This window comes from Barbatula barbatula (assembly GCF_947034865.1).
Source record: "Barbatula barbatula genome assembly, chromosome: 1".
In the NCBI taxonomy this organism is placed as follows: domain Eukaryota; kingdom Metazoa; phylum Chordata; class Actinopteri; order Cypriniformes; family Nemacheilidae; genus Barbatula; species Barbatula barbatula.
The window spans coordinates 8,265,139-8,286,171 of NC_136766.1; the positions used below are offsets into that span (position 1 = coordinate 8,265,139).

General features: G+C 38.4%; 4 protein-coding genes across 8 annotated transcripts; 2 read left to right on the plus strand and 2 right to left on the minus strand.

The window, feature by feature from the left end:
* Window positions 1-467: 467 nt before the first annotated feature.
* zdhhc21 (zDHHC palmitoyltransferase 21) lies at window positions 468-19,751 on the minus strand. Of its 4 annotated transcripts, XR_013786427.1 has the most exons (10): window positions 13,655-13,800; window positions 12,901-12,958; window positions 11,995-12,189; window positions 11,340-11,438; window positions 8,984-9,095; window positions 8,123-8,261; window positions 6,218-6,334; window positions 4,011-4,054; window positions 2,513-3,098; window positions 468-1,268 (listed from the first exon to the last, which is right to left on the minus strand). XR_013786427.1 is itself a non-coding variant. In XM_079452817.1 (9 exons), exons 3-9 carry the CDS (start codon window positions 12,146-12,148, stop codon window positions 2,969-2,971), a joined length of 795 nt encoding a protein of 264 aa, XP_079308943.1. In that variant the 5' UTR covers window positions 12,149-12,189; window positions 12,901-12,958; window positions 19,733-19,751; the 3' UTR covers window positions 468-2,968. The 4 variants fall into 4 exon arrangements, 3 of the variants coding, with proteins under 3 accessions (XP_079308943.1, XP_079308941.1, XP_079308942.1); XM_079452817.1 differs by lacking the exon at window positions 13,655-13,800 and adding an exon at window positions 19,733-19,751 and having other exon boundaries at window positions 468-3,098; XM_079452815.1 differs by having other exon boundaries at window positions 468-3,098.
* Window positions 14,252-16,349, plus strand: LOC306892039 (uncharacterized protein). Of its 2 annotated transcripts, none has more exons than XM_079452766.1 (3): window positions 14,252-14,695; window positions 15,342-15,506; window positions 15,626-16,349. In XM_079452766.1, the coding sequence occupies exons 1-3, from the start codon at window positions 14,386-14,388 to the stop codon at window positions 16,183-16,185; spliced, it is 1,035 nt and encodes a 344-aa protein (XP_079308892.1). In that variant the 5' UTR covers window positions 14,252-14,385; the 3' UTR covers window positions 16,186-16,349. The 2 variants fall into 2 exon arrangements, with proteins under 2 accessions (XP_079308892.1, XP_079308891.1); XM_079452765.1 differs by having other exon boundaries at window positions 14,271-14,695; window positions 15,342-15,512.
* Window positions 16,476-19,020, plus strand: LOC306892025 (uncharacterized protein). Its single transcript, XM_079452743.1, has 3 exons — window positions 16,476-17,054; window positions 17,206-17,421; window positions 17,542-19,020. The coding sequence occupies exons 1-3, from the start codon at window positions 16,616-16,618 to the stop codon at window positions 18,108-18,110; spliced, it is 1,224 nt and encodes a 407-aa protein (XP_079308869.1). The 5' UTR covers window positions 16,476-16,615; the 3' UTR covers window positions 18,111-19,020.
* LOC306892087 (bolA-like protein 2) lies at window positions 18,414-20,982 on the minus strand. The gene is made up of 3 exons (XM_079452881.1): window positions 20,766-20,982; window positions 20,544-20,641; window positions 18,414-19,892 (listed from the first exon to the last, which is right to left on the minus strand). The coding sequence occupies exons 1-3, from the start codon at window positions 20,826-20,828 to the stop codon at window positions 19,793-19,795; spliced, it is 261 nt and encodes an 86-aa protein (XP_079309007.1). The 5' UTR covers window positions 20,829-20,982; the 3' UTR covers window positions 18,414-19,792.
* Window positions 20,983-21,033: the final 51 nt, after the last annotated feature.

Genomic DNA, 21,033 nt, shown 5'->3' on the forward strand with positions numbered 1-21,033 from the left:
CAGACGGTCAAGCCTGTGGCTGTGGGCAGCTAAAACACGTGCGTGTGCACATTAATGGGTTTGCTGAATGAAAGCTCACTGGCTCAAAACAAAGTAGAAATGTAAAGGTATCCAACCAAAACTGAAATGGAACGTTACCAAATGGTGGATAACAATTCTGAGAAGCTGCAGAAAAATTCATGATGATCGCATAGGTTTTTAATGCGCGGTAAAAGGGAGAGATCCTACATGGGTCTATTTTTTAAGCATATGAGAATAAACAAGAGGATTTACTGCCAAAATTTAACAGCAGATTGGGGTGTGAAGAGGGCGTTTCCACACTGTGGCGAAACTATGTTTAAAGAGATATCAAGGGACAAATTCTGACAGGACATTTGAGTTAACTTGAGAATGAGGACCACGTTTTATGATTCAACTTCTGAATGAGTCATTTGATTTTCATCAAAAAGCACACAAATAACGAATCATCAAGCAAAACATGTTTATTAAAATGGCTTCATAAATAACTTATAGCTGATATACTTTAAATGCCAATGAATACAAAATAAACACTGCAACATCACAAATGAACCAAAGAAACAAACACCACGCGCATGAAGAGAGTCACTTTCATAAACAGGACATCGATAAGAAGTTTCAATGTTCAAAAGGAGTAAAACTGAAGTAAAATAATGTTCAGTGATCTATACCTTTCCATACAATAGTAGTATTTGCATACAGTGAATAAATTCTAGCGGCCCTTATTGCTTCACGATGGGGATACAGATACATAAACATGGGCTATACTGTATCAACAAACGCTACAATGAGTACTGGTTTTATATACTCTCTTTATAATTTATATAAGGCTAATGTAAGGATATAATAGTACCGTATGGTTAAACAGATTACATAAATATGTCATAAATGAGTCAAGTAATGCAATCAAATAGTCTCTGCTCTGTACCAGTTTAACATTCTCACACATATTACCAACAAAGATCTCATGTGAACGTCCTATATTTATAATACAAAGAAAAAACAAAAGCAAAACAGTAAGAAATCATAAAGAGGTGAGAAAACTTACATTAATGATTATAAAACACCCAGTAGTACTTTGAAATTGAGCCTCTAAAATAAAACAAATCACAAGATATAAAAATTTAAACTGAAAGGAACGAGAACAATGCAAATAAAAAAATAGCAACTGAATCGGTGAATGCATGATATTCACAATACATAGTTCAAGTAGTCACTGTTTGGAGCTTAGTGATCTCCGTGTTAAATTGCTGTAACACAAAATACACAAAAATAATACCAAATGTTACCATTTCATAACATTCTATTGGAGTGTTATGTAATATAAAACATTTTTTATGAAGCTAATCTTCATCCGGCAAACTCGTCCAACCACATCCAGGCTGTGATGGAAGTGCCTGCTTGACTATTATGTAATGAAATTGATAATTTACCTCACACTGGAATGTCGACATTCACTCTAAGCAACTATCATTAAATTCACAAGTAAGAGCCAACATTAAACCAGGCCTAGTAGTCAAAACTCACCATTGCACAACACATTGAATCATTTGGTGCATCTGCACAATATTGTTTTTCTTAAAGGAATAGTTATAAAATTCTGTCATTATTTAAACGGCCATTTCTTATTTCAAACCTGTATGACATTCTTCTGCCGAAGAAAGAAATCCAAAAGATTTGTAACCAAAAACATTGTTCCCCATTGACTTGACATTGGTTTTGTTTCCACACAATAGAAGTCAATGGGCACCAACGGTTTTGTTTACAAACAATATTCTAAATATCTTCTTTTGTACTTTGCAGAAGAAACATTATCACATAGGTTTAAAATGACAACAGGGTGAGTAAACGATGATACAATTTTAATTTTAAAGGTAAACTATTCCTTTAACAATAATAGACAACGGTTCATCGATATGAACATGAACTCAGATTTGCTCACGGATCCTTATTGTGTCATTTCAAAAGTTAACCTGATCTAAAACCACAACATGTGGGTCATGGTGGTACAATGTGCACCTAATACAAAGTCAATTATACTGTTTTGTTTATTATATTAAAGTATTTTCTCAATAACTGCATGTATAGAGGCACTTCCCAGATTAAATGGAGGTTTCGAAATGGTACAACAGTCAATTTAAAGATTCTCTCACAATTTTCTCTTTTACTCATAATCGTGGTTTAAGTGTAACTTGAATAGTCGTATACAAATAAATGAGTACTTAAAATAATACAAATAAGTAAAAAATGGACTTCAAAAGGCACATAAACAGAAATTATACAAATGAAAGATAAAAGTGTGAAAAAATGCAGCTATAGTAGTCCAACTATCAGAAGAGGCATTCGTAGTGTTTAGTCAGGTATGCGTACATATGTGCACGATCGTGACAACTGTAAACAGTGTTTCTATTTATTATTGTGTATATCTGTATGTATGTGTGAAGCTTTTGGACTTCAGCAGTGTATTTCGCTCATGCCAGAGGTAACGCCTCACCTCTAGAGCCATCAACCATCAGTGCCATTAAGTCAGACAGCATCCTCCACCCCCTACACTCCTCTCGCATGACAACCATTCACGTGACCCGGACCAGGGGGAGCGGGCTGGGCCGAGATCTAAACAAATAAGTGTTGCCCTGGAGACAACAAAGCCTCAGAATCAACCATTCCCCTGTAATCCTGTTTCACTAATATAAACCCTGACCCAAGACAAACAACAATTATCTACAGTTTCAACATGACACTGATTGTACAGCTGTATGCAGGTTTATGCATTCATATCAGTCTCCGTATTTATATGAACCTGAAGGGGCTTGAGCCGTTAAAGATGCTGAGCCATTCTGGAGAAGATGTTACTGAGAACAAGAGGAGACGAGAGAGAGAGAGAGAGAGAGAGAGAGAGCAGAGGGTGACCTTCTCCACTGGATTGATGTGTGAGTCTCTGTCTGTCTGTCTACACACGAGAGCGGGAGGTCAGGTTGAGCTTTAGAGGCTGTCTGCTCCTGAACGGCAGGAACCAAAGGATCTTCCAGCGAGTGCCAAACACCTCGGCCATTGCTTGCTGCCACGACCGCCGTAGGCCACTGGAGGACAGGAATAAATTAAACGATAGATTGAAATGATAAACATGACATCTGAAATATAAGCTAGAGAAACTTGTAGTGAAGTGGTACATTGAATTACGAATAGACAGCGGTGGCGGTCTTTGGGGATATTTTCAGGCAAGCTGATGTGTAAAATTGATGAAAAGCATTTAATATCTTTAAAGAGGAACTCCGTCATGAACATGTTCATTATGCCCAATTTATAGGCCCTCCAACATCTTTCGAGATCCTTATTATTAATTTCAACTCCATCGACATTTTGATTTATTATTCAGTATTCCATCAATTTATTTTTGTCTCTTCACCTGTTGTCAGTCCCAAGCAGGCTTGACGATGCAAGTAAAGCTGGAATCTAACTAAAATGAAAGAAAAACTTTCAACGATTGGGTAGAATACGAAGAGGGCTTAATTGTGAGTGTTCGCCCAAAAGTGAAAACTGTCATTATTTACTCTTACCACTTGTCATTTTAAACCTGTATGTCTTTCTTTCTTCTGCACAACACAAAAGAAGATACTTAAAAGGTTTGTTAACCAAAAATCGTTGGTCCCTATTTACCAGAATATTTCTAAATAGCTTCTTTTGTGTTTGCAGAAGTCACACAGGTTTGAAATGACAAGAGGATGAGTAAATGATGACAGAATTTGAGGTGAACTACCCCTTTAATTGAATTTCTTCTCCCTTCTGACTTATACACATTTCAAATTAAATGCTCATTTGCATATCCATTCTAATTGTTGAATTACACATCAGAGGCCGTTTAGTCTCCTCCGGCATCTGTGATGTGATTCTGCTCGCATAAGCTACTAAAACTCAAATAACCCACATCATGAACCTTCTCTAACAAACCACCATTGGTGATCGACTAAATCGCAGCAAATTCAAATACTTACATGTCTTCCATTAAGTGTGACATCTTCTCTATGGTAGTCGTGTCCTGTAGGGAAAAACAAGAAGGATGTTGCTTGATATCACCATCGAACCATAAACGTGATTTATTATGAATGTCAGAGACAATACAACAACGATTTATGAAATGATCTATGACAGGGGTGGCCAACTAGTCAGAGACTAAGAGCCACTTTTTTTTCTGTGTTACTGCAAAGAGCCACATCATACACATGGGTACACATTAACATCATCTTTTAATCATGTATGCACGCATTCACAGACCTCTGCTCAGCCAGATCTAATGAAAATAACCACACCAACATGATAATATCAGTAATTTTCAACAGTTAACATTGTGTGCTAACTTGTTCTTGCGAAGTTCAGTCCCTTTTGGAAATTCCTGTTCGATGTTACTGTGTGTTCACATGAGGCGTCAAAAACGCGCTATTCGCGAGTAGTTGGACGCTTGAACATTTTGTGTCATTCGTGCTATTCGCGCGTGAAATTCGCTTCATAGGAGGGGCTACGTCGTCTACGTCACTACTAGAGCAGGCTCCTGATTGGTTAACGCGGCGCAAATTTTCGCCAAAGTTCAGATTTTTCAACTAACGCAATTCGCGTCTTTCGCGCTGCCTCATTCGTGCCGCAAGCGCGTCTTTACATTGACTTAACATGTAAATCACTAGCGTTTGACGCCTCATTCGCGCCCGGTGTGAACACACAGTTAGGGTGGAGTGAGCGGAAGGGACGCTGAAGATTTGAAGCTTTGAAGAGCCGCATGAAACTAGTTAAAGAGCCGCATGAGGCTCGCGAGCCGCGGGTTGGCCACCCCTGATCTATGACAACGAGCCAGTGGATGCGAGGGGGTGAGCTGGATTTCTTTCTGATCTTTCCCACGCTGGGATTGAAAAACGCTACGGCGTACACGGAGACAAAAGAGAGACAGTGAAGCTGACAACAGCATGACTCCCTTGGTGCCCTCCTCACCTTGCCAAGTTGGCACGGGGGCAAAAGGGCATCTGCCTGCGGACAATGGGTCCGCGTGCATAGGGATGCTAAAATCCCCCCTGCTTGCCAGGTGAAGAGACGCAGCAAACCGACAAAAAACATTAATATGTAAATAAGTCTGGATTAAAAGAGGCGAGACTGAGGGGAGTGTTTGTGTTAAAAATGGTGCGAATGTGATTGACGTCGGGTTTCTCAAACAAGCTGTCCTTTGTACGTGTTCCAGCAAACAAAAATATAAACTTAAAGCAGCGTCCCAGAAGTCACCAGATGTTATGTAAGGCTTCCTGTAAATCTTTAGCAATGAAGTCAAATCCAGGTCCTAAACCGCTATTGGACACACTTCTGGCCCGGTGAAGCCAGCACCGTGCCAATCCGGCCTGGCTGTGATTCAGGCTGAACTCAGCTGGCCTCAATGAGGATGTGTGAGGAAAGGATCTTAGCAGGGATGAGTGCCTTAGTCTGCTAGTTCAATTGCTGTGACTGGCACAGAGCGACAGGCTAACCACCCCGCTAAATCTTTGAGCACATCACAACATGGGATGGTAGGTGAGGGAGCTGCTTGTCTGTAAGCATCAGTACGTCGTGGAGGGTTTAAGGATAGTACAGGACACAGGATAAGACAGCTTAATGTTGATTCTTAGCAACGGGAGTTAGATAAGTGCTGTCAAAGTCTGTGGGGTCTCCTGAAGGTGCGAGTTAGCTTCAAAGTTTAGATAAAAGAAAGGCTGAAGACAACTTTTAGGAATGTGCCAATTGTTTCTGCAATTACGGTCACTTTTTTATTTTATTTTCAAAATAAAACAAATCAAACCATTTGAATCATAAAAATGATCAGTAATTTATTCAAAAACATTGCTATGAATATGAATATTTAACAATTCAATTTGAAATGATGGCAAATTGTAATTCAAATAGCTTATTTTACGTGTGGCCAATGGTGTTTTATATTCAATAACATTAATCGTGAATTATATCTTTGTCAAGGAGTGTAATGACACTGTGCATTTATCTATAACGCAAATTTGGACATAAATCTAAACTTTCACTGCTGGGACTTAAAAGTGCCCGTAGCTGGACTTTTATGTATACTGCAGTGTGGTCAGTTTGTTTGCTTCTGTGATGTTGAAAAGAATATGAATGGCAGGACAACCTGATAAATATCGTCGTACAAATCAGTTAAGGATGACAGAGAGAGACTTACTGCAAGGATTCCTTGGACCTGCGAGTAGAAAAGGCTGCTAATTCCCCCAAACATCATCAGGGCCATAAAACAGGACACACGTATAAGAGCTAATTCATGATGCACGGCAAAGTCCTCCTGAAGGGGGAAGAAAACTGTTAAACACGTCTAAATGGTCAGATCCGAATCACATCATCTCACTTCTGGCAGCTGCGTAAAGTGACACTGAATGTTCTTTTCTGTTCATCGTTACACTAAACACATGCTAACACGCAGGATCCACAATATGGGAAAATGAGGCTATCCCGGGAGATAACGCCACTATCTTTCCCATACAGGCGTTCCAGTACACTTTACATCATTGCTCGCTTCGCATTGTGCGCAAATAAAGTGAGTGAGGCGCAGGATAAACAACAGAAAATTGAGCATTATAGGCTTTTATTTGCAGCCGGTCAGCAGTTGCCATGATGGCTCAGCTGGTCTGGTGTCATTGTGAAATAATGGCTTTCAAGTCGGAGGATGCTGCGGTTTCAAAACATTCCCAGTTGAATCAATAGAGTGGTACAGAGATGACCTATTTTTGTATCCAAAACCCAGAAGTGAATGAGCTTTTCCAGTTACATCGTCAATGGGTTTTTGATAAATTGCCTAAAAAAAAAAAGAGTCTGTAGTTAAAACGTCTTAATATTTTTACTATTTATTCTTTGATAAAACACACCAGTTATAACCCCTCGTGATGTTTTATAGCTTTATTGTGTCTTAAAAACGGCGGTTGCTAACAAGTTGCTAAATAGACTACATCCTTTGGGGTAGACATTAGACATTATCACGCATATAAATCTCACAAATAATGCAACACGGACACAAAGCTCTAAAAACGTGGAGGGAGATTCATTCACAGAATAATGACTTGCCAGGGAACACGTTTTTAATAAAGTAAGATAAAGTTGTTGGAGGCTTGGTGGTGGTGACGTTGATATCGAGCAACCGTATTGTAATCTTTTATGTTAGCTTTTTACTTCTGCCGATTGTATTTAGACTTCAAAAGTAACAAATGATTTGTTCATTTGTAAAGATTATCTTAACACACAAAATATGTAACGTTAAGTACATTTACATTTAGCAGACGCTTTCATCCAAAGTGACTTACAGTGAGTTATGATTAAGTATCATAAACATTTGTTTATCACAGATCTTATTTTATTTTTCTTTCCAAAATCTATGGGGAAATCCATAGGCTTTAGTTCGACTTCCGGGTTGGCCTACAAAAATATGCATCCCCGCACCACACTATTGTGTTGTTGTTTTCAGAAATAAGTTTAAAGCGCTAAAATTATAATAATAAACAAAACTAAAACAAATTAATCTTATATAGCAACATAGAAACTAAACAAATAAATAATAAAATGACAAAAACACATAACAAAGTTGCTAAATATTTAACGAAAATTACCATAAAAATCTAAAAATAAAAGCATATTTAAAATATGAATAAAAAAGAAAAAAAACTAAACTCAAAACTATAATTTTAGTGACAACGTCACTACAAATGTGACAGCAATATAGCTATCAACCTATATTAGATAACACTAAAATACACTTAAATATTAGACAGATTACAGGCACTTTTGCAAGGAGAATATGGAACTTTTCTTACTTTGTTTTCATCACTTGCATTTGAGATTGTATATGTTTTATATAGTGTTATCATAATACCAGCCGTATGTATCGTGTGCGCTTAAAACAATGTTCACACAGAAATCTGAAGGAAATGTGGAGGCTCCGCCCAAAACATCAAGTGGCAGCTCTGGTGCTACAACTCTTCATTAAAATCTTCATTAAATTATTTGACCCTATAAAACACACAGCGTCATAAAGCCCTCGGGACAGTAAACACAGAGGTGTCTAAATGTATGCTGGCCTTACCCGGTCCACCGAGGATACCGGCTGGAAGTAGTAATACTGGCAGAAGTCCAGCACAAGAGTGTAAAGACTCAGAACCTGAGTGTAAAAACACAGCTGCAAAAAGAGCCAGTGGTTATCCTCCCCAACACAGTTATTAATCCTGCTCAAAGAGCCAGAGAGAGAGAGGGGGAGAGAGAGAAATATGTTACGATAACAATTGCCAACAACTAAACTTAAAAAATAAACGAACAAGCTAATAAAGAGTAACTGATAAACAATATAAGTGTTTAAAAATTATGAAGCTTTTTCATTTATGGGTCAACTCAAGGCAACAGGTAGAGCACCAGAATAAGGAACGTGAGTGAGGCATAGATGGTCGAAATAGGTCAGAAGAGAGAGAGCAGGCCAGGTCCGAGCATTATTCAAATGAAGACGGAAATCGATACGGGCACATTTTTTTCTGTTTTTCTCTTTGCCATTACAGGCGATGACAGGGAGTCACGATATGCTGAATCCAGACAGACAGCAGCCTTCTTCAGCTGAACTGTAGGGGCGGGCTTAACGCTGGTTTCTCTGGTCACTCGATATGGCCTCTCCCTCTGTTTTACCTCTCCAAAGAGACCTCATTAAACTCCCTTCACATAAAACCCAGCAGGAATGTAAAGCAGTCTGAGGTACAGGGTCTTTTAAGGTTACCGTGACCTTAGGTCAACAAGTCACATTTCAGGTCATATCCTAAAACATGATATAAGCCTGACTTTTTTTGCTTTTTCTTAATTGCCAATAAGCTTGTTGAGAATTCCTCATTCATAAAGAACATTGATTTTGTTTTTAGAAGTCTTGAACACCGCTAATGAATATCGCACATGTTTTTTGCTTTACCAGGGACAGTGGTGGTCCATGCGACGCACACAGTGGCCGCATCGGCTGCAGTGATGTGACCTCTTTGGCCTCATCATGTTACATTTATTGCAGAGTTCCCAATCATCTCTCTCTGAAACAAAGCAAGAAAACATAATTTAGCAATGATAAAACCTTAACAACCTATTTTCAGGTGTTAGAAACGAATGAAACTATGAAAAAGGTCTTTGTCGCCGTCTAGTGGAAGATAGAGAATGATTTTCATCTTTATTTTGTAACAAGGTATAGAGATCATCAAACACAGACAAAATGTCAAATACGTCACATTTTGCCTTCGTTCGTCCATGAAAACAGATTTTAGAAATTAAGAAAGAGAAGGGTGACATAACTAGTGCATTGACAAGTACTGATTCACAAACGAAACAAGCGGAAAATGCTTATGTTTATGTGTAATGTAGCTATAATGTCATTTTTCTTCTTCTGTGTAACACAAAAACAGATAATTTTCTGAATATCCAACAACACAATTGTTTACTGTGAACGTGGCTAAAGTGTTAAGGGTCTGACATTTTTTGGGAACAACCCTACCAGATATTCATAACATTATCCAATTCTGCATTCAAAAGAGGAAAAACAGTCTTTCAGGTTTCAAACAACATGCATGAGGGCGAGAAAAGGATGAAATAATTCACTATTCATTTAAATCTGCCTGCCAAGACAGTATGTCCAAAATCCAATAGATTGTGTGCATAGTATTATCTTATTATGGACATAACTTGTTTATCAGTACAGTAAATGTAAACAGTAAGATATTGTACTGACTGCTGAGCTATACTGCCATCTTCTGGTTGGTTAGATACTGTAAAAAAAAGGATTCATAAACTAAACATCTGCTCTCTGCCAACAATTCACCTCATAAATCACATATAAAAACATACAATTATTCCAAGTAAACATAACTCTTCCTTCCAATCTGCTAGTACTTAGACAATGTATTTGCATAAGTTATGAGTTTATAAAGCCAATATAAAAATGTGAAATGAACAAGCACTTTGTATTTTAGTTAGATACAGGTTCAAGAACCTTAAATCGGCCCTTAATCCAACTACAATACAATTCAAGTGCAATAATGTGATAATGCATCCTCTATGTTTTTGTCATTTTTCCGACTGTGGTATTCAATGGTGGCCAAGATTTGGATCAACTCAAGGGTGAGTAAAAGATGACAGAATTCAAATTTTTGGCTGAACTGTCCCTTTAATAGCGAATATTAATTCAGTATGTGTTTTAATACAGTCTTCAACCCACACAAGAAAAACTATTACAAATGTAACAATTATTTTCAAAGATGTCAAAGAGCACGCAACACATAGCTTCTGTCAATCTCAAAGTAACCTTGAGTACCTTAAGTAGTATTTCATACTTCGTATCTTCGAAGAGTCTTCAGTTTGATCACATTTATAAAAAATGTATCCCTGCATAACTGTTAATTCACTATACATTTAGTCATTTAGCAGACGCTTTTATCCAAAGCGACTTACAAAGAGTTCTGGGAGCAAGCGATATGTCATACAGGAGCAATAATACAATAGGTGCTAATACAAAGTTACTAGTTTATACTACAAGTTCGTGTTATGGGCCTTATGCACATACGCACCGTTTCCCAACAAAACACAGACATATGCGTTCATGTCTGGCATCTTTTAGCTCTTTTATCTATCAATTTCAAACGATCTCCAAATCCACATTTATTTCCACCGTTTATATAACATTTCTTATCAAAATGCAGTGAACAAACAAACACAGCTGAACTTCGGTTGATGTGTGCGCATGCACCTTCTCCCGCTCTCCCTGGTTGACGCATGGGCATGCTCTTTCATCTCACTCTGACGGGTTAATGCTTGGGGGTGCTTTCCCAGAAGATTTTTCCAATAAGGGACTACCACCGCGTCTACACCGGACGCGTATGGCGCGACACGACAAAAGAAATTAGAAACACATCAGACCACTGCATGTGGGGCGGCGCAACAAACCGACAAAGTACAAGCAGGTCGGTGTCCGTTGTAGACGCAGTGTAAGAAAAGTTGTTACGTAAAACTTTCCTAAACCGATTCGAACACCGAACTACTACATCATACGTCCAACTTTTTTGACAAGTTGACCATGTTAAGCATGAGAAAGCACGTTGTCAACAGCGTGGCACCTCCCCTTTAAAATAAAATCATATGTCAGAATCTTGATTTGTATATTGTATTTGGATTAAGGATTGATTTTAGCTTCCTGAACTTGTATCGAACTAAAATACTAAGCACTTGTTTATAAAGGCCTCACAGACATTTTGTATAGCTTGAGCATCCGAATCTGCTTTTTTTCTCACCTGCAAGGGGAATTTTGGGATCCTGAGGAAGTTTTCCTGGGTCAGCGGTGGAAGCCCTGAGCAGTGCAGAGACACACAGCAGCGATGCAAGATAGTAACCTGAGGAGAGAAGAACAAACAGTATGTTTTGAACTGTAATAATATTTCTCAAACATTCTGGTTTAGAGTATCTCAAATCCCCCTGGTAATACAATATTACAAAACATACAAACTTCCTTCAAACTTTAAGACAGATAGCATGCAAATTTTGAAACATGGTTCACATTTTACTTGCAAAACAGACAGAAAAGACATGTGTTGGCATGTACTGACTGTAATGAGTGTCATGACAACCAAAAAGTAGCTTTGAATAACACCATTGTATAGTTTCTGTTATGGTTCAAAGACCACAACATTTGTAATACTTAAGGAAGTGAAAAAAGTATACAAAACCTGTCCTGCAACTCTTATCTACTAACTACATTACGGTGTACTGCTTTAAACAAGGAGGAATCCAGGTTTTAACTGACTCACACAAAGCCTTAGGTGTTGCACAAACCAGATTCTAGAAGAGCAAGGCTTCGGTTTAACTATTCTCCTCTGGCTACTTATTACAATGTGATAGGACCTGTTATCAGAGGAACATGGTCAAAGTCCTTTGTCTATAGTAACTTACAGACCACCGTTGCAGCAGGTATGTGTCCCTCTGCATAGTGTGGAAACAGCACCAGCTTGGGAATGAGGAGGGTGTTGTAGAACCAGATGAACAGCACCGTGCCTATGCAGAACCAGCCCATAGGGTCCACCACGAAATGCAATCGCAGCTTCATCTTTCCGGATAGTGTATGTGGCAGGACAACTGAAGCAGCTCCTAGTCACAGACAAAATGTAGATGTCAGATCAACTGTGGCCAGAATAACCATTTAATATGGAACATGTTGATTTGTTTGAGGCCAAAACAGGATATTATAAAATAAATCGCTTCTCTTCACCTTTCACACTTCAAAATGAGTGTCAGTGGAAATCCTTAACATATCGCAGATTACAAAATACCCGTAGATTGATAAATACATAAAAATACATCAATGCAAAGGCTTTAGATTAGATTCCCATAGAACACACATACTGACAATAATGTGTACCTAGAATTCACTGCAAGAGGCTTTGGGGAAAAAACATCTACCAAATGCATACATTTAAATGTCAAATAATGTAAATTAAATCAGAGTACAGAAAAGTCCAAAACAAAAACATTTAAACTACTATTATCTATATTAACAACAACAACAACGCAATATTTAAGCATTAGACATCAATAATCAAAGGAGCAAATTTGTAACATTGACATTGTTTATGTCGACACCAGCTTGTTGTTAACATCGATACCAGCTTGACTCCACGACGTTGTTAAAGGGCACGGGTACTGAATCATATAGGCCTACTGAGTATTTTTTACGATTTATTATTGACATTTTTAGTGTAGGGCCTTTTGTACAGTAGTACCAACTAAAAGTTCAGCTACAGGGGATTTTTAAAGAGGAAGTATGAATGAGGCAGGTGGATTAACCAGCGAGAATTGTACCTCTTTAATGTCTTTAGTCCACAGTAAGCACAACCACGGTCATCTTTGCCATGCCAACCTGAAACACAAATATATGATAGTTTCACATTCATGAAAACCCAATAACAAACAATAAACCGTTCCATCCATTATATGCAGCTGTTGTTTTTGGTTATTATTAAGACTGAGATGGTAGGATGGAAAACTAAACAAAAATGTAACTTCTCACCATTTAAAGCTAATATGCACTTTATGCAGTCTTTAGGCGTGTCTTCAAAAAAATGCAACGCAATGATGATTGATGATGTCACATAAGAGAAACCGTCCTAGTTGACTAAAGCCTAGCTGCTTTGTTCAGGTTCACACCCATGTCATTTAGATCTTGCGAAATATTGACGCATTTTAAGTAAATAACCTTGTTAATATGCATAAAACACAGCATGATCGCGTTGTTGTATCAGTAAACTGCTGTGATTCCATCTTCAACCCGTGTTTTCATAACGAAGACAGCATGACAGTTTTCTTGATCTTTTAATAACGGCCACAGTTTAAAAACAACACAATTTATTTAATAAACAATGGCGGATATTAAAACAAATCACATTTCTGTCAATGACTTGACGTTCATTGTAAATTGTAAACAGGCACTGTGATGCCCATGAGGATGATGATGATGATACACAAACCTAACGTTACCTGGACAACATCTAAAGAATCTCGAAATATAATCACGTGGCGTGAAAATGCGTGTGAAATCAACTTAAATCATATTTACCGGTGTCCTTGGTATTAGCGCAGTTATGTGTTGAGGGTTTGGCGGTGGTTTTGTAAAGATTACAAGATATCAGCTCTTCCTGTGATTGTACGGAAGCCGCAGCATGCGAACTGGGAAACACGTGCACGTGCGTGCGGTTTGTGTGTGAGAAAATCTGACAGTCCACAAATACAAGTACACGCTTTATTTTCTAGCTGAATACTTCCAATGATTTTTGATCTCGTTTTATATGATTTTTATCCCCCAATTATGCCATCGGAAAAAAACATCACAGAAATTCCTAACGATTTGATGGTTTATGATGGGAATTGTATTGGTGTTAATGGAAACTATAATGGACTCATTTAGTTATGTGGTAGAGTGTTATTTGTGGATAAAACCATATAAACACCATTCAATTCTATTGGAATGAGGTCCAAAAAAACTACATAAAATTATTTGTCAACGGATGGTTCATTATAGTTTCTGTAACAGAAACCATTGGATTTTATTTCAACGGGGATATTGAGTTGACATTTATTTATTTGGATTACCTATATTTTGGGCTTTCTACATGTTATGTTGGATATAACAAACATAATTAGTTCGTTGAATTCTGTGACTTTAATTTTGAAATATTCCCACACGCACAGTTGTACCTTCGGTAGCTTGAAGTGGCGGCTGCTACTAGTTTTATTATGGACTAGTAATGTTTAGATCATTGGTGCAAGATTAAGAGTTTGACAACAACCATGAATCCTCGTGTTAAAGGCATTGATGAGGACTGTAGGATATTAGCGGTGTCGAAGTGCCTGGAAGATGCGCTGGAAGCGGCTCTGCGCCGAGCGCTTGAGCTCGCGCTGAAGATCGCAATGACTGAAGTTAGCAGACTGACGGAACAGGCGCTGCGAGATGTCAGGGATCAGATACACGAAATGCTGCAAGAGAACATCACCTTTAAACAACGACCGCAGCACATCCATGTTGAACATGACAACCCAAAACTCGCAAACCAGAGCAGGATTAAAGACAATCTCGATGCGGGGAGCGCGCGTGAAACGCGTGAGTCTGTCTGATGGTGTCGATGATGCAAATTTGAACAGTGAAATAAATTAATCTTCTTATGGACGTTTCATATTAATGCATAGTTAAAAAAGCAGAGGTGTACACTTCCTTGAGTGAAAGTACAGACACTGCTGGTCAAATATTACTCCACTACAAGTAAAAGTTGCAAAGACTTAAGTAAAAGTACAGAAGTACGTGCTTTTAAAAGTACTCAAGTATTAAAAGTAAGTTTCCTTTATGTCAGCGGTGTATTGTTTTATTGTTGTACACCGTATGCATCTGAAGCAACCCACTGAATACACTGAGCTTATAGTATCAGTCGTATTAAATAAGTAGTTCACTTCAAACCCCCATCGACTTTTCATACTAGTTCAGAAAAACTGAAATACTTGGCAACAACACTGGCCTTTGGCAGAATATAGTGAAGTAAAAAGTATGATGTTTGTCTTTCAAATGTAGTGCAATTAAAGTGCAAGTGCTCAAAAATTGTACTTCAGTACAGTACAATCTACTTTGTTACCGTCCACCTCTGAAAAAAAGTTATGATAACCCTCTGGGACAGATGTTTCTCAATTACTATTTTGCCTTGATGAATTCTTTGTATTCATAGTTGAATTGTCTGTTTTGATGTGATGTTTTACAGAGGAAGACCCAGAACAGAAGTTTAAGACAGATAACGCACAACACACAGATAACACACAACACGTAGACCCCAGTGATCAGGACCCTTCATCTTCTGAGCTTGTGTTTGAACAGGTTAAGGTGGAAAATGAAAAGCCCGAACCAGAGGATCGAGGAGCCAGCATTGGTAGTGGTTGGTTAAATAAATAAATAAAAACATTGCAATATGATGTCATTATTTGTGTTGTTTTCTCTGCCTTGATGTACTGCTACTGTTTTTTCTATATTTCATGCATATTTCTTTAGATACTTCAGAAATCAGTTGGTCATCCAGTGGCTGTATATCTTCATTCTCTACCCCACTTGATGGCCTCAACCAATCAGCAGACAAGACTTCCCTCACCCAGCTGACTCAAAACTGTAGGGAAGTGAGAACAAATGTCCAGTCCAGTCTATATGTTTGTAAATTCTGTGGTAATGCATTTCATAGTGAAAGCGATCGGCGTAATCATCACGTGCAGTATCACAAGACTGTATTAAAGGGGAATGGTGTAAATGCAACCAAGTTGAAGAAGAAGCGTTTCCCATCTGGCTGCAGCCCGTTTCACTGCACTGTTTGCAACAAGCGCTTTAAACGCCTGGAGAACTTGAAGACTCACTTGCGGATACACACTGGTGAGCGTCCGTACCTCTGTTCAGTTTGTGGGGTACGATTTCGCCATGCTGGGGTGCTAAAAAGGCATTTCCGCATTCACACTGGGGAAAAACCTTACATATGTTCAGAGTGTGGAAAGAATTTTCGAAACTGTGGAAGTCTGCGCTTCCACCAGAAATCACACAGTCCAGTGAATTCTTTGAGGAAATGATGAAATATTGGAGGGGAACATTTACACACAGACACTTTAACCTAAAGAGTTTTGCTGATTAAAAAAAAGAGTTTAATTTATATATTTATTTTACAAATGTCTTGAAGAATTCTTTTTCAGATTTAACAATTTTCTGTTCAAAAGTAAATAAATACTAAAGGATTCATTGACTGGTTTGCATTTTTCTTAACTAGCGTTCCTAAACGTTAATGCTTTCATTTCGTATAGGGTCCCAAATGATTTGCTATTTTTGTCAAATATATAATTTATGTAGAAAGCTTGTTAAGTTTAGTGACTTTAATTTTGAAGGGTTTCCGGTTCCTGGATTCACTGCTGTGCCTTCTGTAATCCAAAATACGCTGCAAATACTATTAAAATGGGCCATTAACCTTCAGATATTTTGCATCAGATAAAATACTATTTTAATACGATGAGTCCTCGTCCAAACGGTATTAAGGAGAATGAAATCATATCAGCGGTGTCAACGTGTCTGGAGAATGCGCTGGAAGCGGCTCTCCGCGGCGCGTTCGAGGTCGCCCTGGAGACCGCACTGAAGGAAGTCAGTAGATTAACAGGTCTGGCGATGCGAGAAATTCAAGATCAGATACATGAATCCCAGCAAGAGAACCTCATCAGCCTCAAACTACGACCACGGCAGATCTATTCTGACCAAACCAACGCAAAACAACTCAGTGCTGCTAATCCAAGGCGGAGCAAGATCGGATGTGACAATCTGGATGAAAACACACCGATAAATGATCGTGTAAAGGTGTCAGAGAATGCAGATGAATGTGTGGAAAAAACCTTTTACGAAATAGGCGATGACGGTCGTTCACGCTCACACGAAACTTGCACATCAGCCATAAATGGTGAGGTTTCCTCTTGACGTATATCTTTTTGTGTTTTTACACTACAACAGTTATTAGTAAAATTATGCGTTTGTCTTAAAAAAATGACGAGCTGTCATTATATTATTTTCTGTTATTTCATGTCAAATTGATTGGACTTGTGTCTTTACAGAAAACGATACCTCAGATCACATACAACAGGTATGGCCAAGTGATCAGGACCCCTCATCATTTCAGCCAAAGTTTGAGCAGGTTAAGGTGAAGAATGAAAAGTCAGAACCAGACTTGGACGGCAGTTCTGGATGTGATTTTGATGCTAGACCAGACTGTAGTTTGGACCAAAGATCTAATGAGGAGTTTGAGCTGGACGGAATAGCTTTGGCCATTGGTAATGGTTTAAACTATAGCCACCGTCTGAAAATATTGTCTTTGTATTGGTTTCCTGGGACAGATGTACTGATATTTATTTGTATTTGTTTTGTTTTTATATTTCATTAATACATCTTAGGTACCTCAGAAATCCTTGTGCCACCAAGTGGCTGTGTATCTTCTTTGCCCACTCCATTTAATGGACTCTATCAAACAGCAGACAAGACTTCCCTCACCTGGCCACCCCAAAATTGTCGACACGAAGTGAGGAAAAATGGGCAATCCAAGCTGTATGTTTGTCAATTCTGTGGTCATTCATTTCATAGTGAAACTGATCAGCGAAATCATCACATTCAGTATCACAAGCCTGAAAAGAGAGTAGGGAAAGGGGACAATGCAACCAGGCCAATAAAACGGCAACTTTTTCCTCCTGGCTGCAGCCCGTATCACTGTGACGTGTGCAACAAGGACTTCAATCGCCTGGAGAACTTAAAGACTCATTTGCGAATACACACTGGTGAGCGTCCGTACTCCTGTTCAGTTTGTGGGGTACGGTTTCGCCACAGAGGGGCACTGACACGACATTTCCGCATTCACACTGGGGAAAAACCGTATGTATGTTCAGAGTGTGGAAAGAGTTTTAGAAACTGTGGGGGTCTACGCCTCCACCAGAAATCACACAGTCAAGTGCATTCCTTGAGTAATTGATGCTGCAGAGTGTGTATATAATAGATATTTTGCCTTTACCCAAAGGGAATTATAAGTGAACAGCAAACCGCTTTCCCAACATTCATATTATCTTTGTGGTTAAGTTGATCGTGTGTTAAAAAATTGAAATTAATAACCTAAGATTTGAAGCATGGCAGAGATGACATGAATTTAACATCAGTTTTAATAAGAGATATGCATTCAGTTTGTGCCTTTAACCCAGTGTCATTAACCTTTGTGGCACATGCAATCATGTTTATGGTCCATAACACAGATCTGATCATGCTTTAAAATAGCTGTGATTCATAAATAAGAAATTGTGAAGTGACCGCTACAAAGCTAGGCTTTGCAACAAAAATGGAAATGTACTGTTGTATTTTGATTTCAACCTGACGTGATCTGAAATAAATAATATAAATTTTAAAAGCTACAAGAACCATGTTTTCCACATCAGTATTGTGAGGAATGTTACTAAGAATTGAGAAGAACAAACCATTGTTTCACATTGGAGATAATGGAATTATTTTGCATTGGCTCCTAATAAACTGTGTTTATGGAGATATGCTTTGGTTCCTATCCCAACTATATGAAATACAGACTGCATCTATGATGTTGGACAGGGAATGAAAGTTCAAGCTAACAGATCTAGACAATGTGTACCTGCTTTGACTCTGCCATGCATTTGAATTGTCTCTATGAAAAAGATGTAGGGTTAGCAAAAGGTCTGTGCTTTTATTATGAAAAGAACATCCAGCTAAAAGTGTATGTCTGGATTATTTCTGCAAACTAGAAGGTTTCTTTGGATATACACAAGGGGTGCTCCATACAATGTTAGTGGCTATCAGTGTTCCGTGGACAAAAGACAGTGAAATCAATAAAACTGTTTGTTATGAAAGCATGTCCAGCTGTGGGGGACATTTCTAGGGTTCCATAATTGCATTCACATCCATGATTGTTTATTATACATAATGCAGCTCATATTTAGTGAACATTGTCTTGAAAGACAAACCCACTCACGCTGACAAACATTGGATGGTTCATCCTTTTTTGTGGGCTACTTTTTAGCGCCTTGCATCTAAATAGCTTTTCTCTGCTTTTACAAACACAGCATGGCGTTTAGCATTAAAATAATGATTTCACTCTAATATTACTATAACACACAACCGAGGACAGTTTGTGTATGAAAGAGAGAGCACTGAAAGCCTGCTGGTGGGCTGCTGTCTTTATTTCAGACAGCAGGGGGGCTTTCTGCACATTACATTCAGCCTTAGTAGGCATTTCACCTGCTTTTAGGGTACTGAAATTAATGTTTGATATTGCAGAGCTACGGTTATTCGTAACTGTTTAAAGGATGAATGGGATATTTAAGATGAAGGTCATGTATACAAGATTGCAGTCTTACAGCATAGTATTATTCAGTTTAGGGACAGTAGACAGAAGATCTCAAAACACCAAGCTGCCCTATTAATTTAGTCCATAAAGGTTTATTGTCTGAATACGGAGATGTTTTCCATAAGTGACAGTAAAACTTAAACACAGTTACTTTATAAATACAAAGCATCTGATTTATATTACATTGTTGTGATTATACTTTGGCAAAAAAGATGAAAATATCCACCCACTAATAATAGAGGAATTCACTTGCTGTGTACCACTTGGTGGCGGCTTTAATGAGTTGTGTGTCACTGTGCTTTCTGTTTCTCCCACTGCTCTGGCGTCAACGTTTTCTGCTCGAACGCATGGATCTCTTTCAGCTCCTCAGCAAGGCAATTATTCACCATCCTAAACAACAATCAGATAAACAAGTAGAGACCTTTATAAAAACAGTGCTTTAGGTCGTGGAGTCTATTGATCCCAGCATGCCTGTTTTTCACAGCATGCCCCCACAGCTCAATGGCCCTGTACAAGATGTAGATCATTCTTCTGCACATCTGCATCTATGCTGACACTCTGTTAGCCAGCTGGGATGCGTATCAGCTGCACAGGAAGACTCTCCACAGCATTATTTGATTTACGTTTACATGTAGCCATTTACATTTATTTTCCCTTCCATCTTTTGGTGTTCAGCCTGATATAGAATCCATGACAATTTATTCTAATATGAATTACTGCCCGCTTGTGGCATTACAATAAAATATATGGGTTTGAGATATCATAGACAATCCACATACTTGTGTCACTGAGAAACCTTTTAGCCCTTACATGTACCATGGCTCTTCCATGCTGCCACATACTTAGAAATTCAAATTCCCAATTTTCAGTCAATTTGCTACTTTGCATCTATTTAACAACAATAAAATGATAAATTAATCATTTTATCAAAATATTAAAGTAATAACAACAAGTAAAATACTTGGTAGACCACAATGTAACATAGCATAACTTTTTTGGGATTTAATTTAGAAAAATGCAAATGATCCACACTTATCTCACCTGTGCCTCTGCAACAGAGCTTTTCCTTCAAATTGGGGAGAAACTACAAGAACTTTAAAACTGGCAGCACATCGATTTGGAGACGTGTCTTCTACGTCCTGCAAAGAGAAGCGCAAGTGATCACAATATAACACTAAATGAAAATGAGTTCCGCTGAATTTTCAGACACCGAACTCAGTTATTTTTGTTCTCGCCTTATCTCGATATACAACTATTACATACCACGTGTATCGCACCAATCTCCGCTGTCAGTTTCTCGCGGATCAGATCTGGAGTGACTGACATATCTCTCGAGGTAAAGTACAGCTGGGACAAATGTGTTTTAATAAACAACGGGATGAAGAAGATGACACAGAACACTTGCTGTCTTAATTATCATGTAACTACCGGTATGCTTTGAAGAGGAGGGGTTTGGAAATAAAAGCACCCAATTGGGCTTGAAACATCAAACAAGCCGCACCTCTTAAACGCACTGGTGGCCTGAAATCAG

Bases quoted from the DNA above. Each gene is read 5' to 3' on its own strand.
- LOC306892039 (XM_079452765.1), top strand. From the start codon at position 14,386: ATGAATCCTCGTGTTAAAGGCATTGATGAGGACTGTAGGATATTAGCG. The intron at 14,696-15,341 runs GTGAGTCTGTCT...GATGTTTTACAG, and splicing joins GGGGAGCGCGCGTGAAACGC to AGGAAGACCCAGAACAGAAG. The intron at 15,513-15,625 runs GTTGGTTAAATA...ATATTTCTTTAG, and splicing joins AGGAGCCAGCATTGGTAGTG to ATACTTCAGAAATCAGTTGG.
- zdhhc21 (XM_079452817.1), bottom strand. From the start codon at position 12,148: ATGAAGCTGCGATTGCATTTCGTGGTGGACCCTATGGGCTGGTTCTGC. The intron at 11,439-11,994 runs GTAAGTTACTAT...TTCTCTCCTCAG, and splicing joins ACCTGCTGCAACGGTGGTCT to GTTACTATCTTGCATCGCTG. The intron at 3,099-4,010 runs GTAAGTATTTGA...CCTGTCCTCCAG, and splicing joins TCACACTTAATGGAAGACAT to TGGCCTACGGCGGTCGTGGC.
- LOC306892087 (XM_079452881.1), bottom strand. From the start codon at position 20,828: ATGTCAGTCACTCCAGATCTGATCCGCGAGAAACTGACAGCGGAGATT. The intron at 20,642-20,765 runs GTATGTAATAGT...TTCTCTTTGCAG, and splicing joins AGATTGGTGCGATACACGTG to GACGTAGAAGACACGTCTCC. The intron at 19,893-20,543 runs GTGAGATAAGTG...ATTGTTGTTTAG, and splicing joins GCTCTGTTGCAGAGGCACAG to GATGGTGAATAATTGCCTTG.
- LOC306892025 (XM_079452743.1), top strand. From the start codon at position 16,616: ATGAGTCCTCGTCCAAACGGTATTAAGGAGAATGAAATCATATCAGCG. The intron at 17,055-17,205 runs GTGAGGTTTCCT...GTGTCTTTACAG, and splicing joins TTGCACATCAGCCATAAATG to AAAACGATACCTCAGATCAC. The intron at 17,422-17,541 runs GTAATGGTTTAA...AATACATCTTAG, and splicing joins CGGAATAGCTTTGGCCATTG to GTACCTCAGAAATCCTTGTG.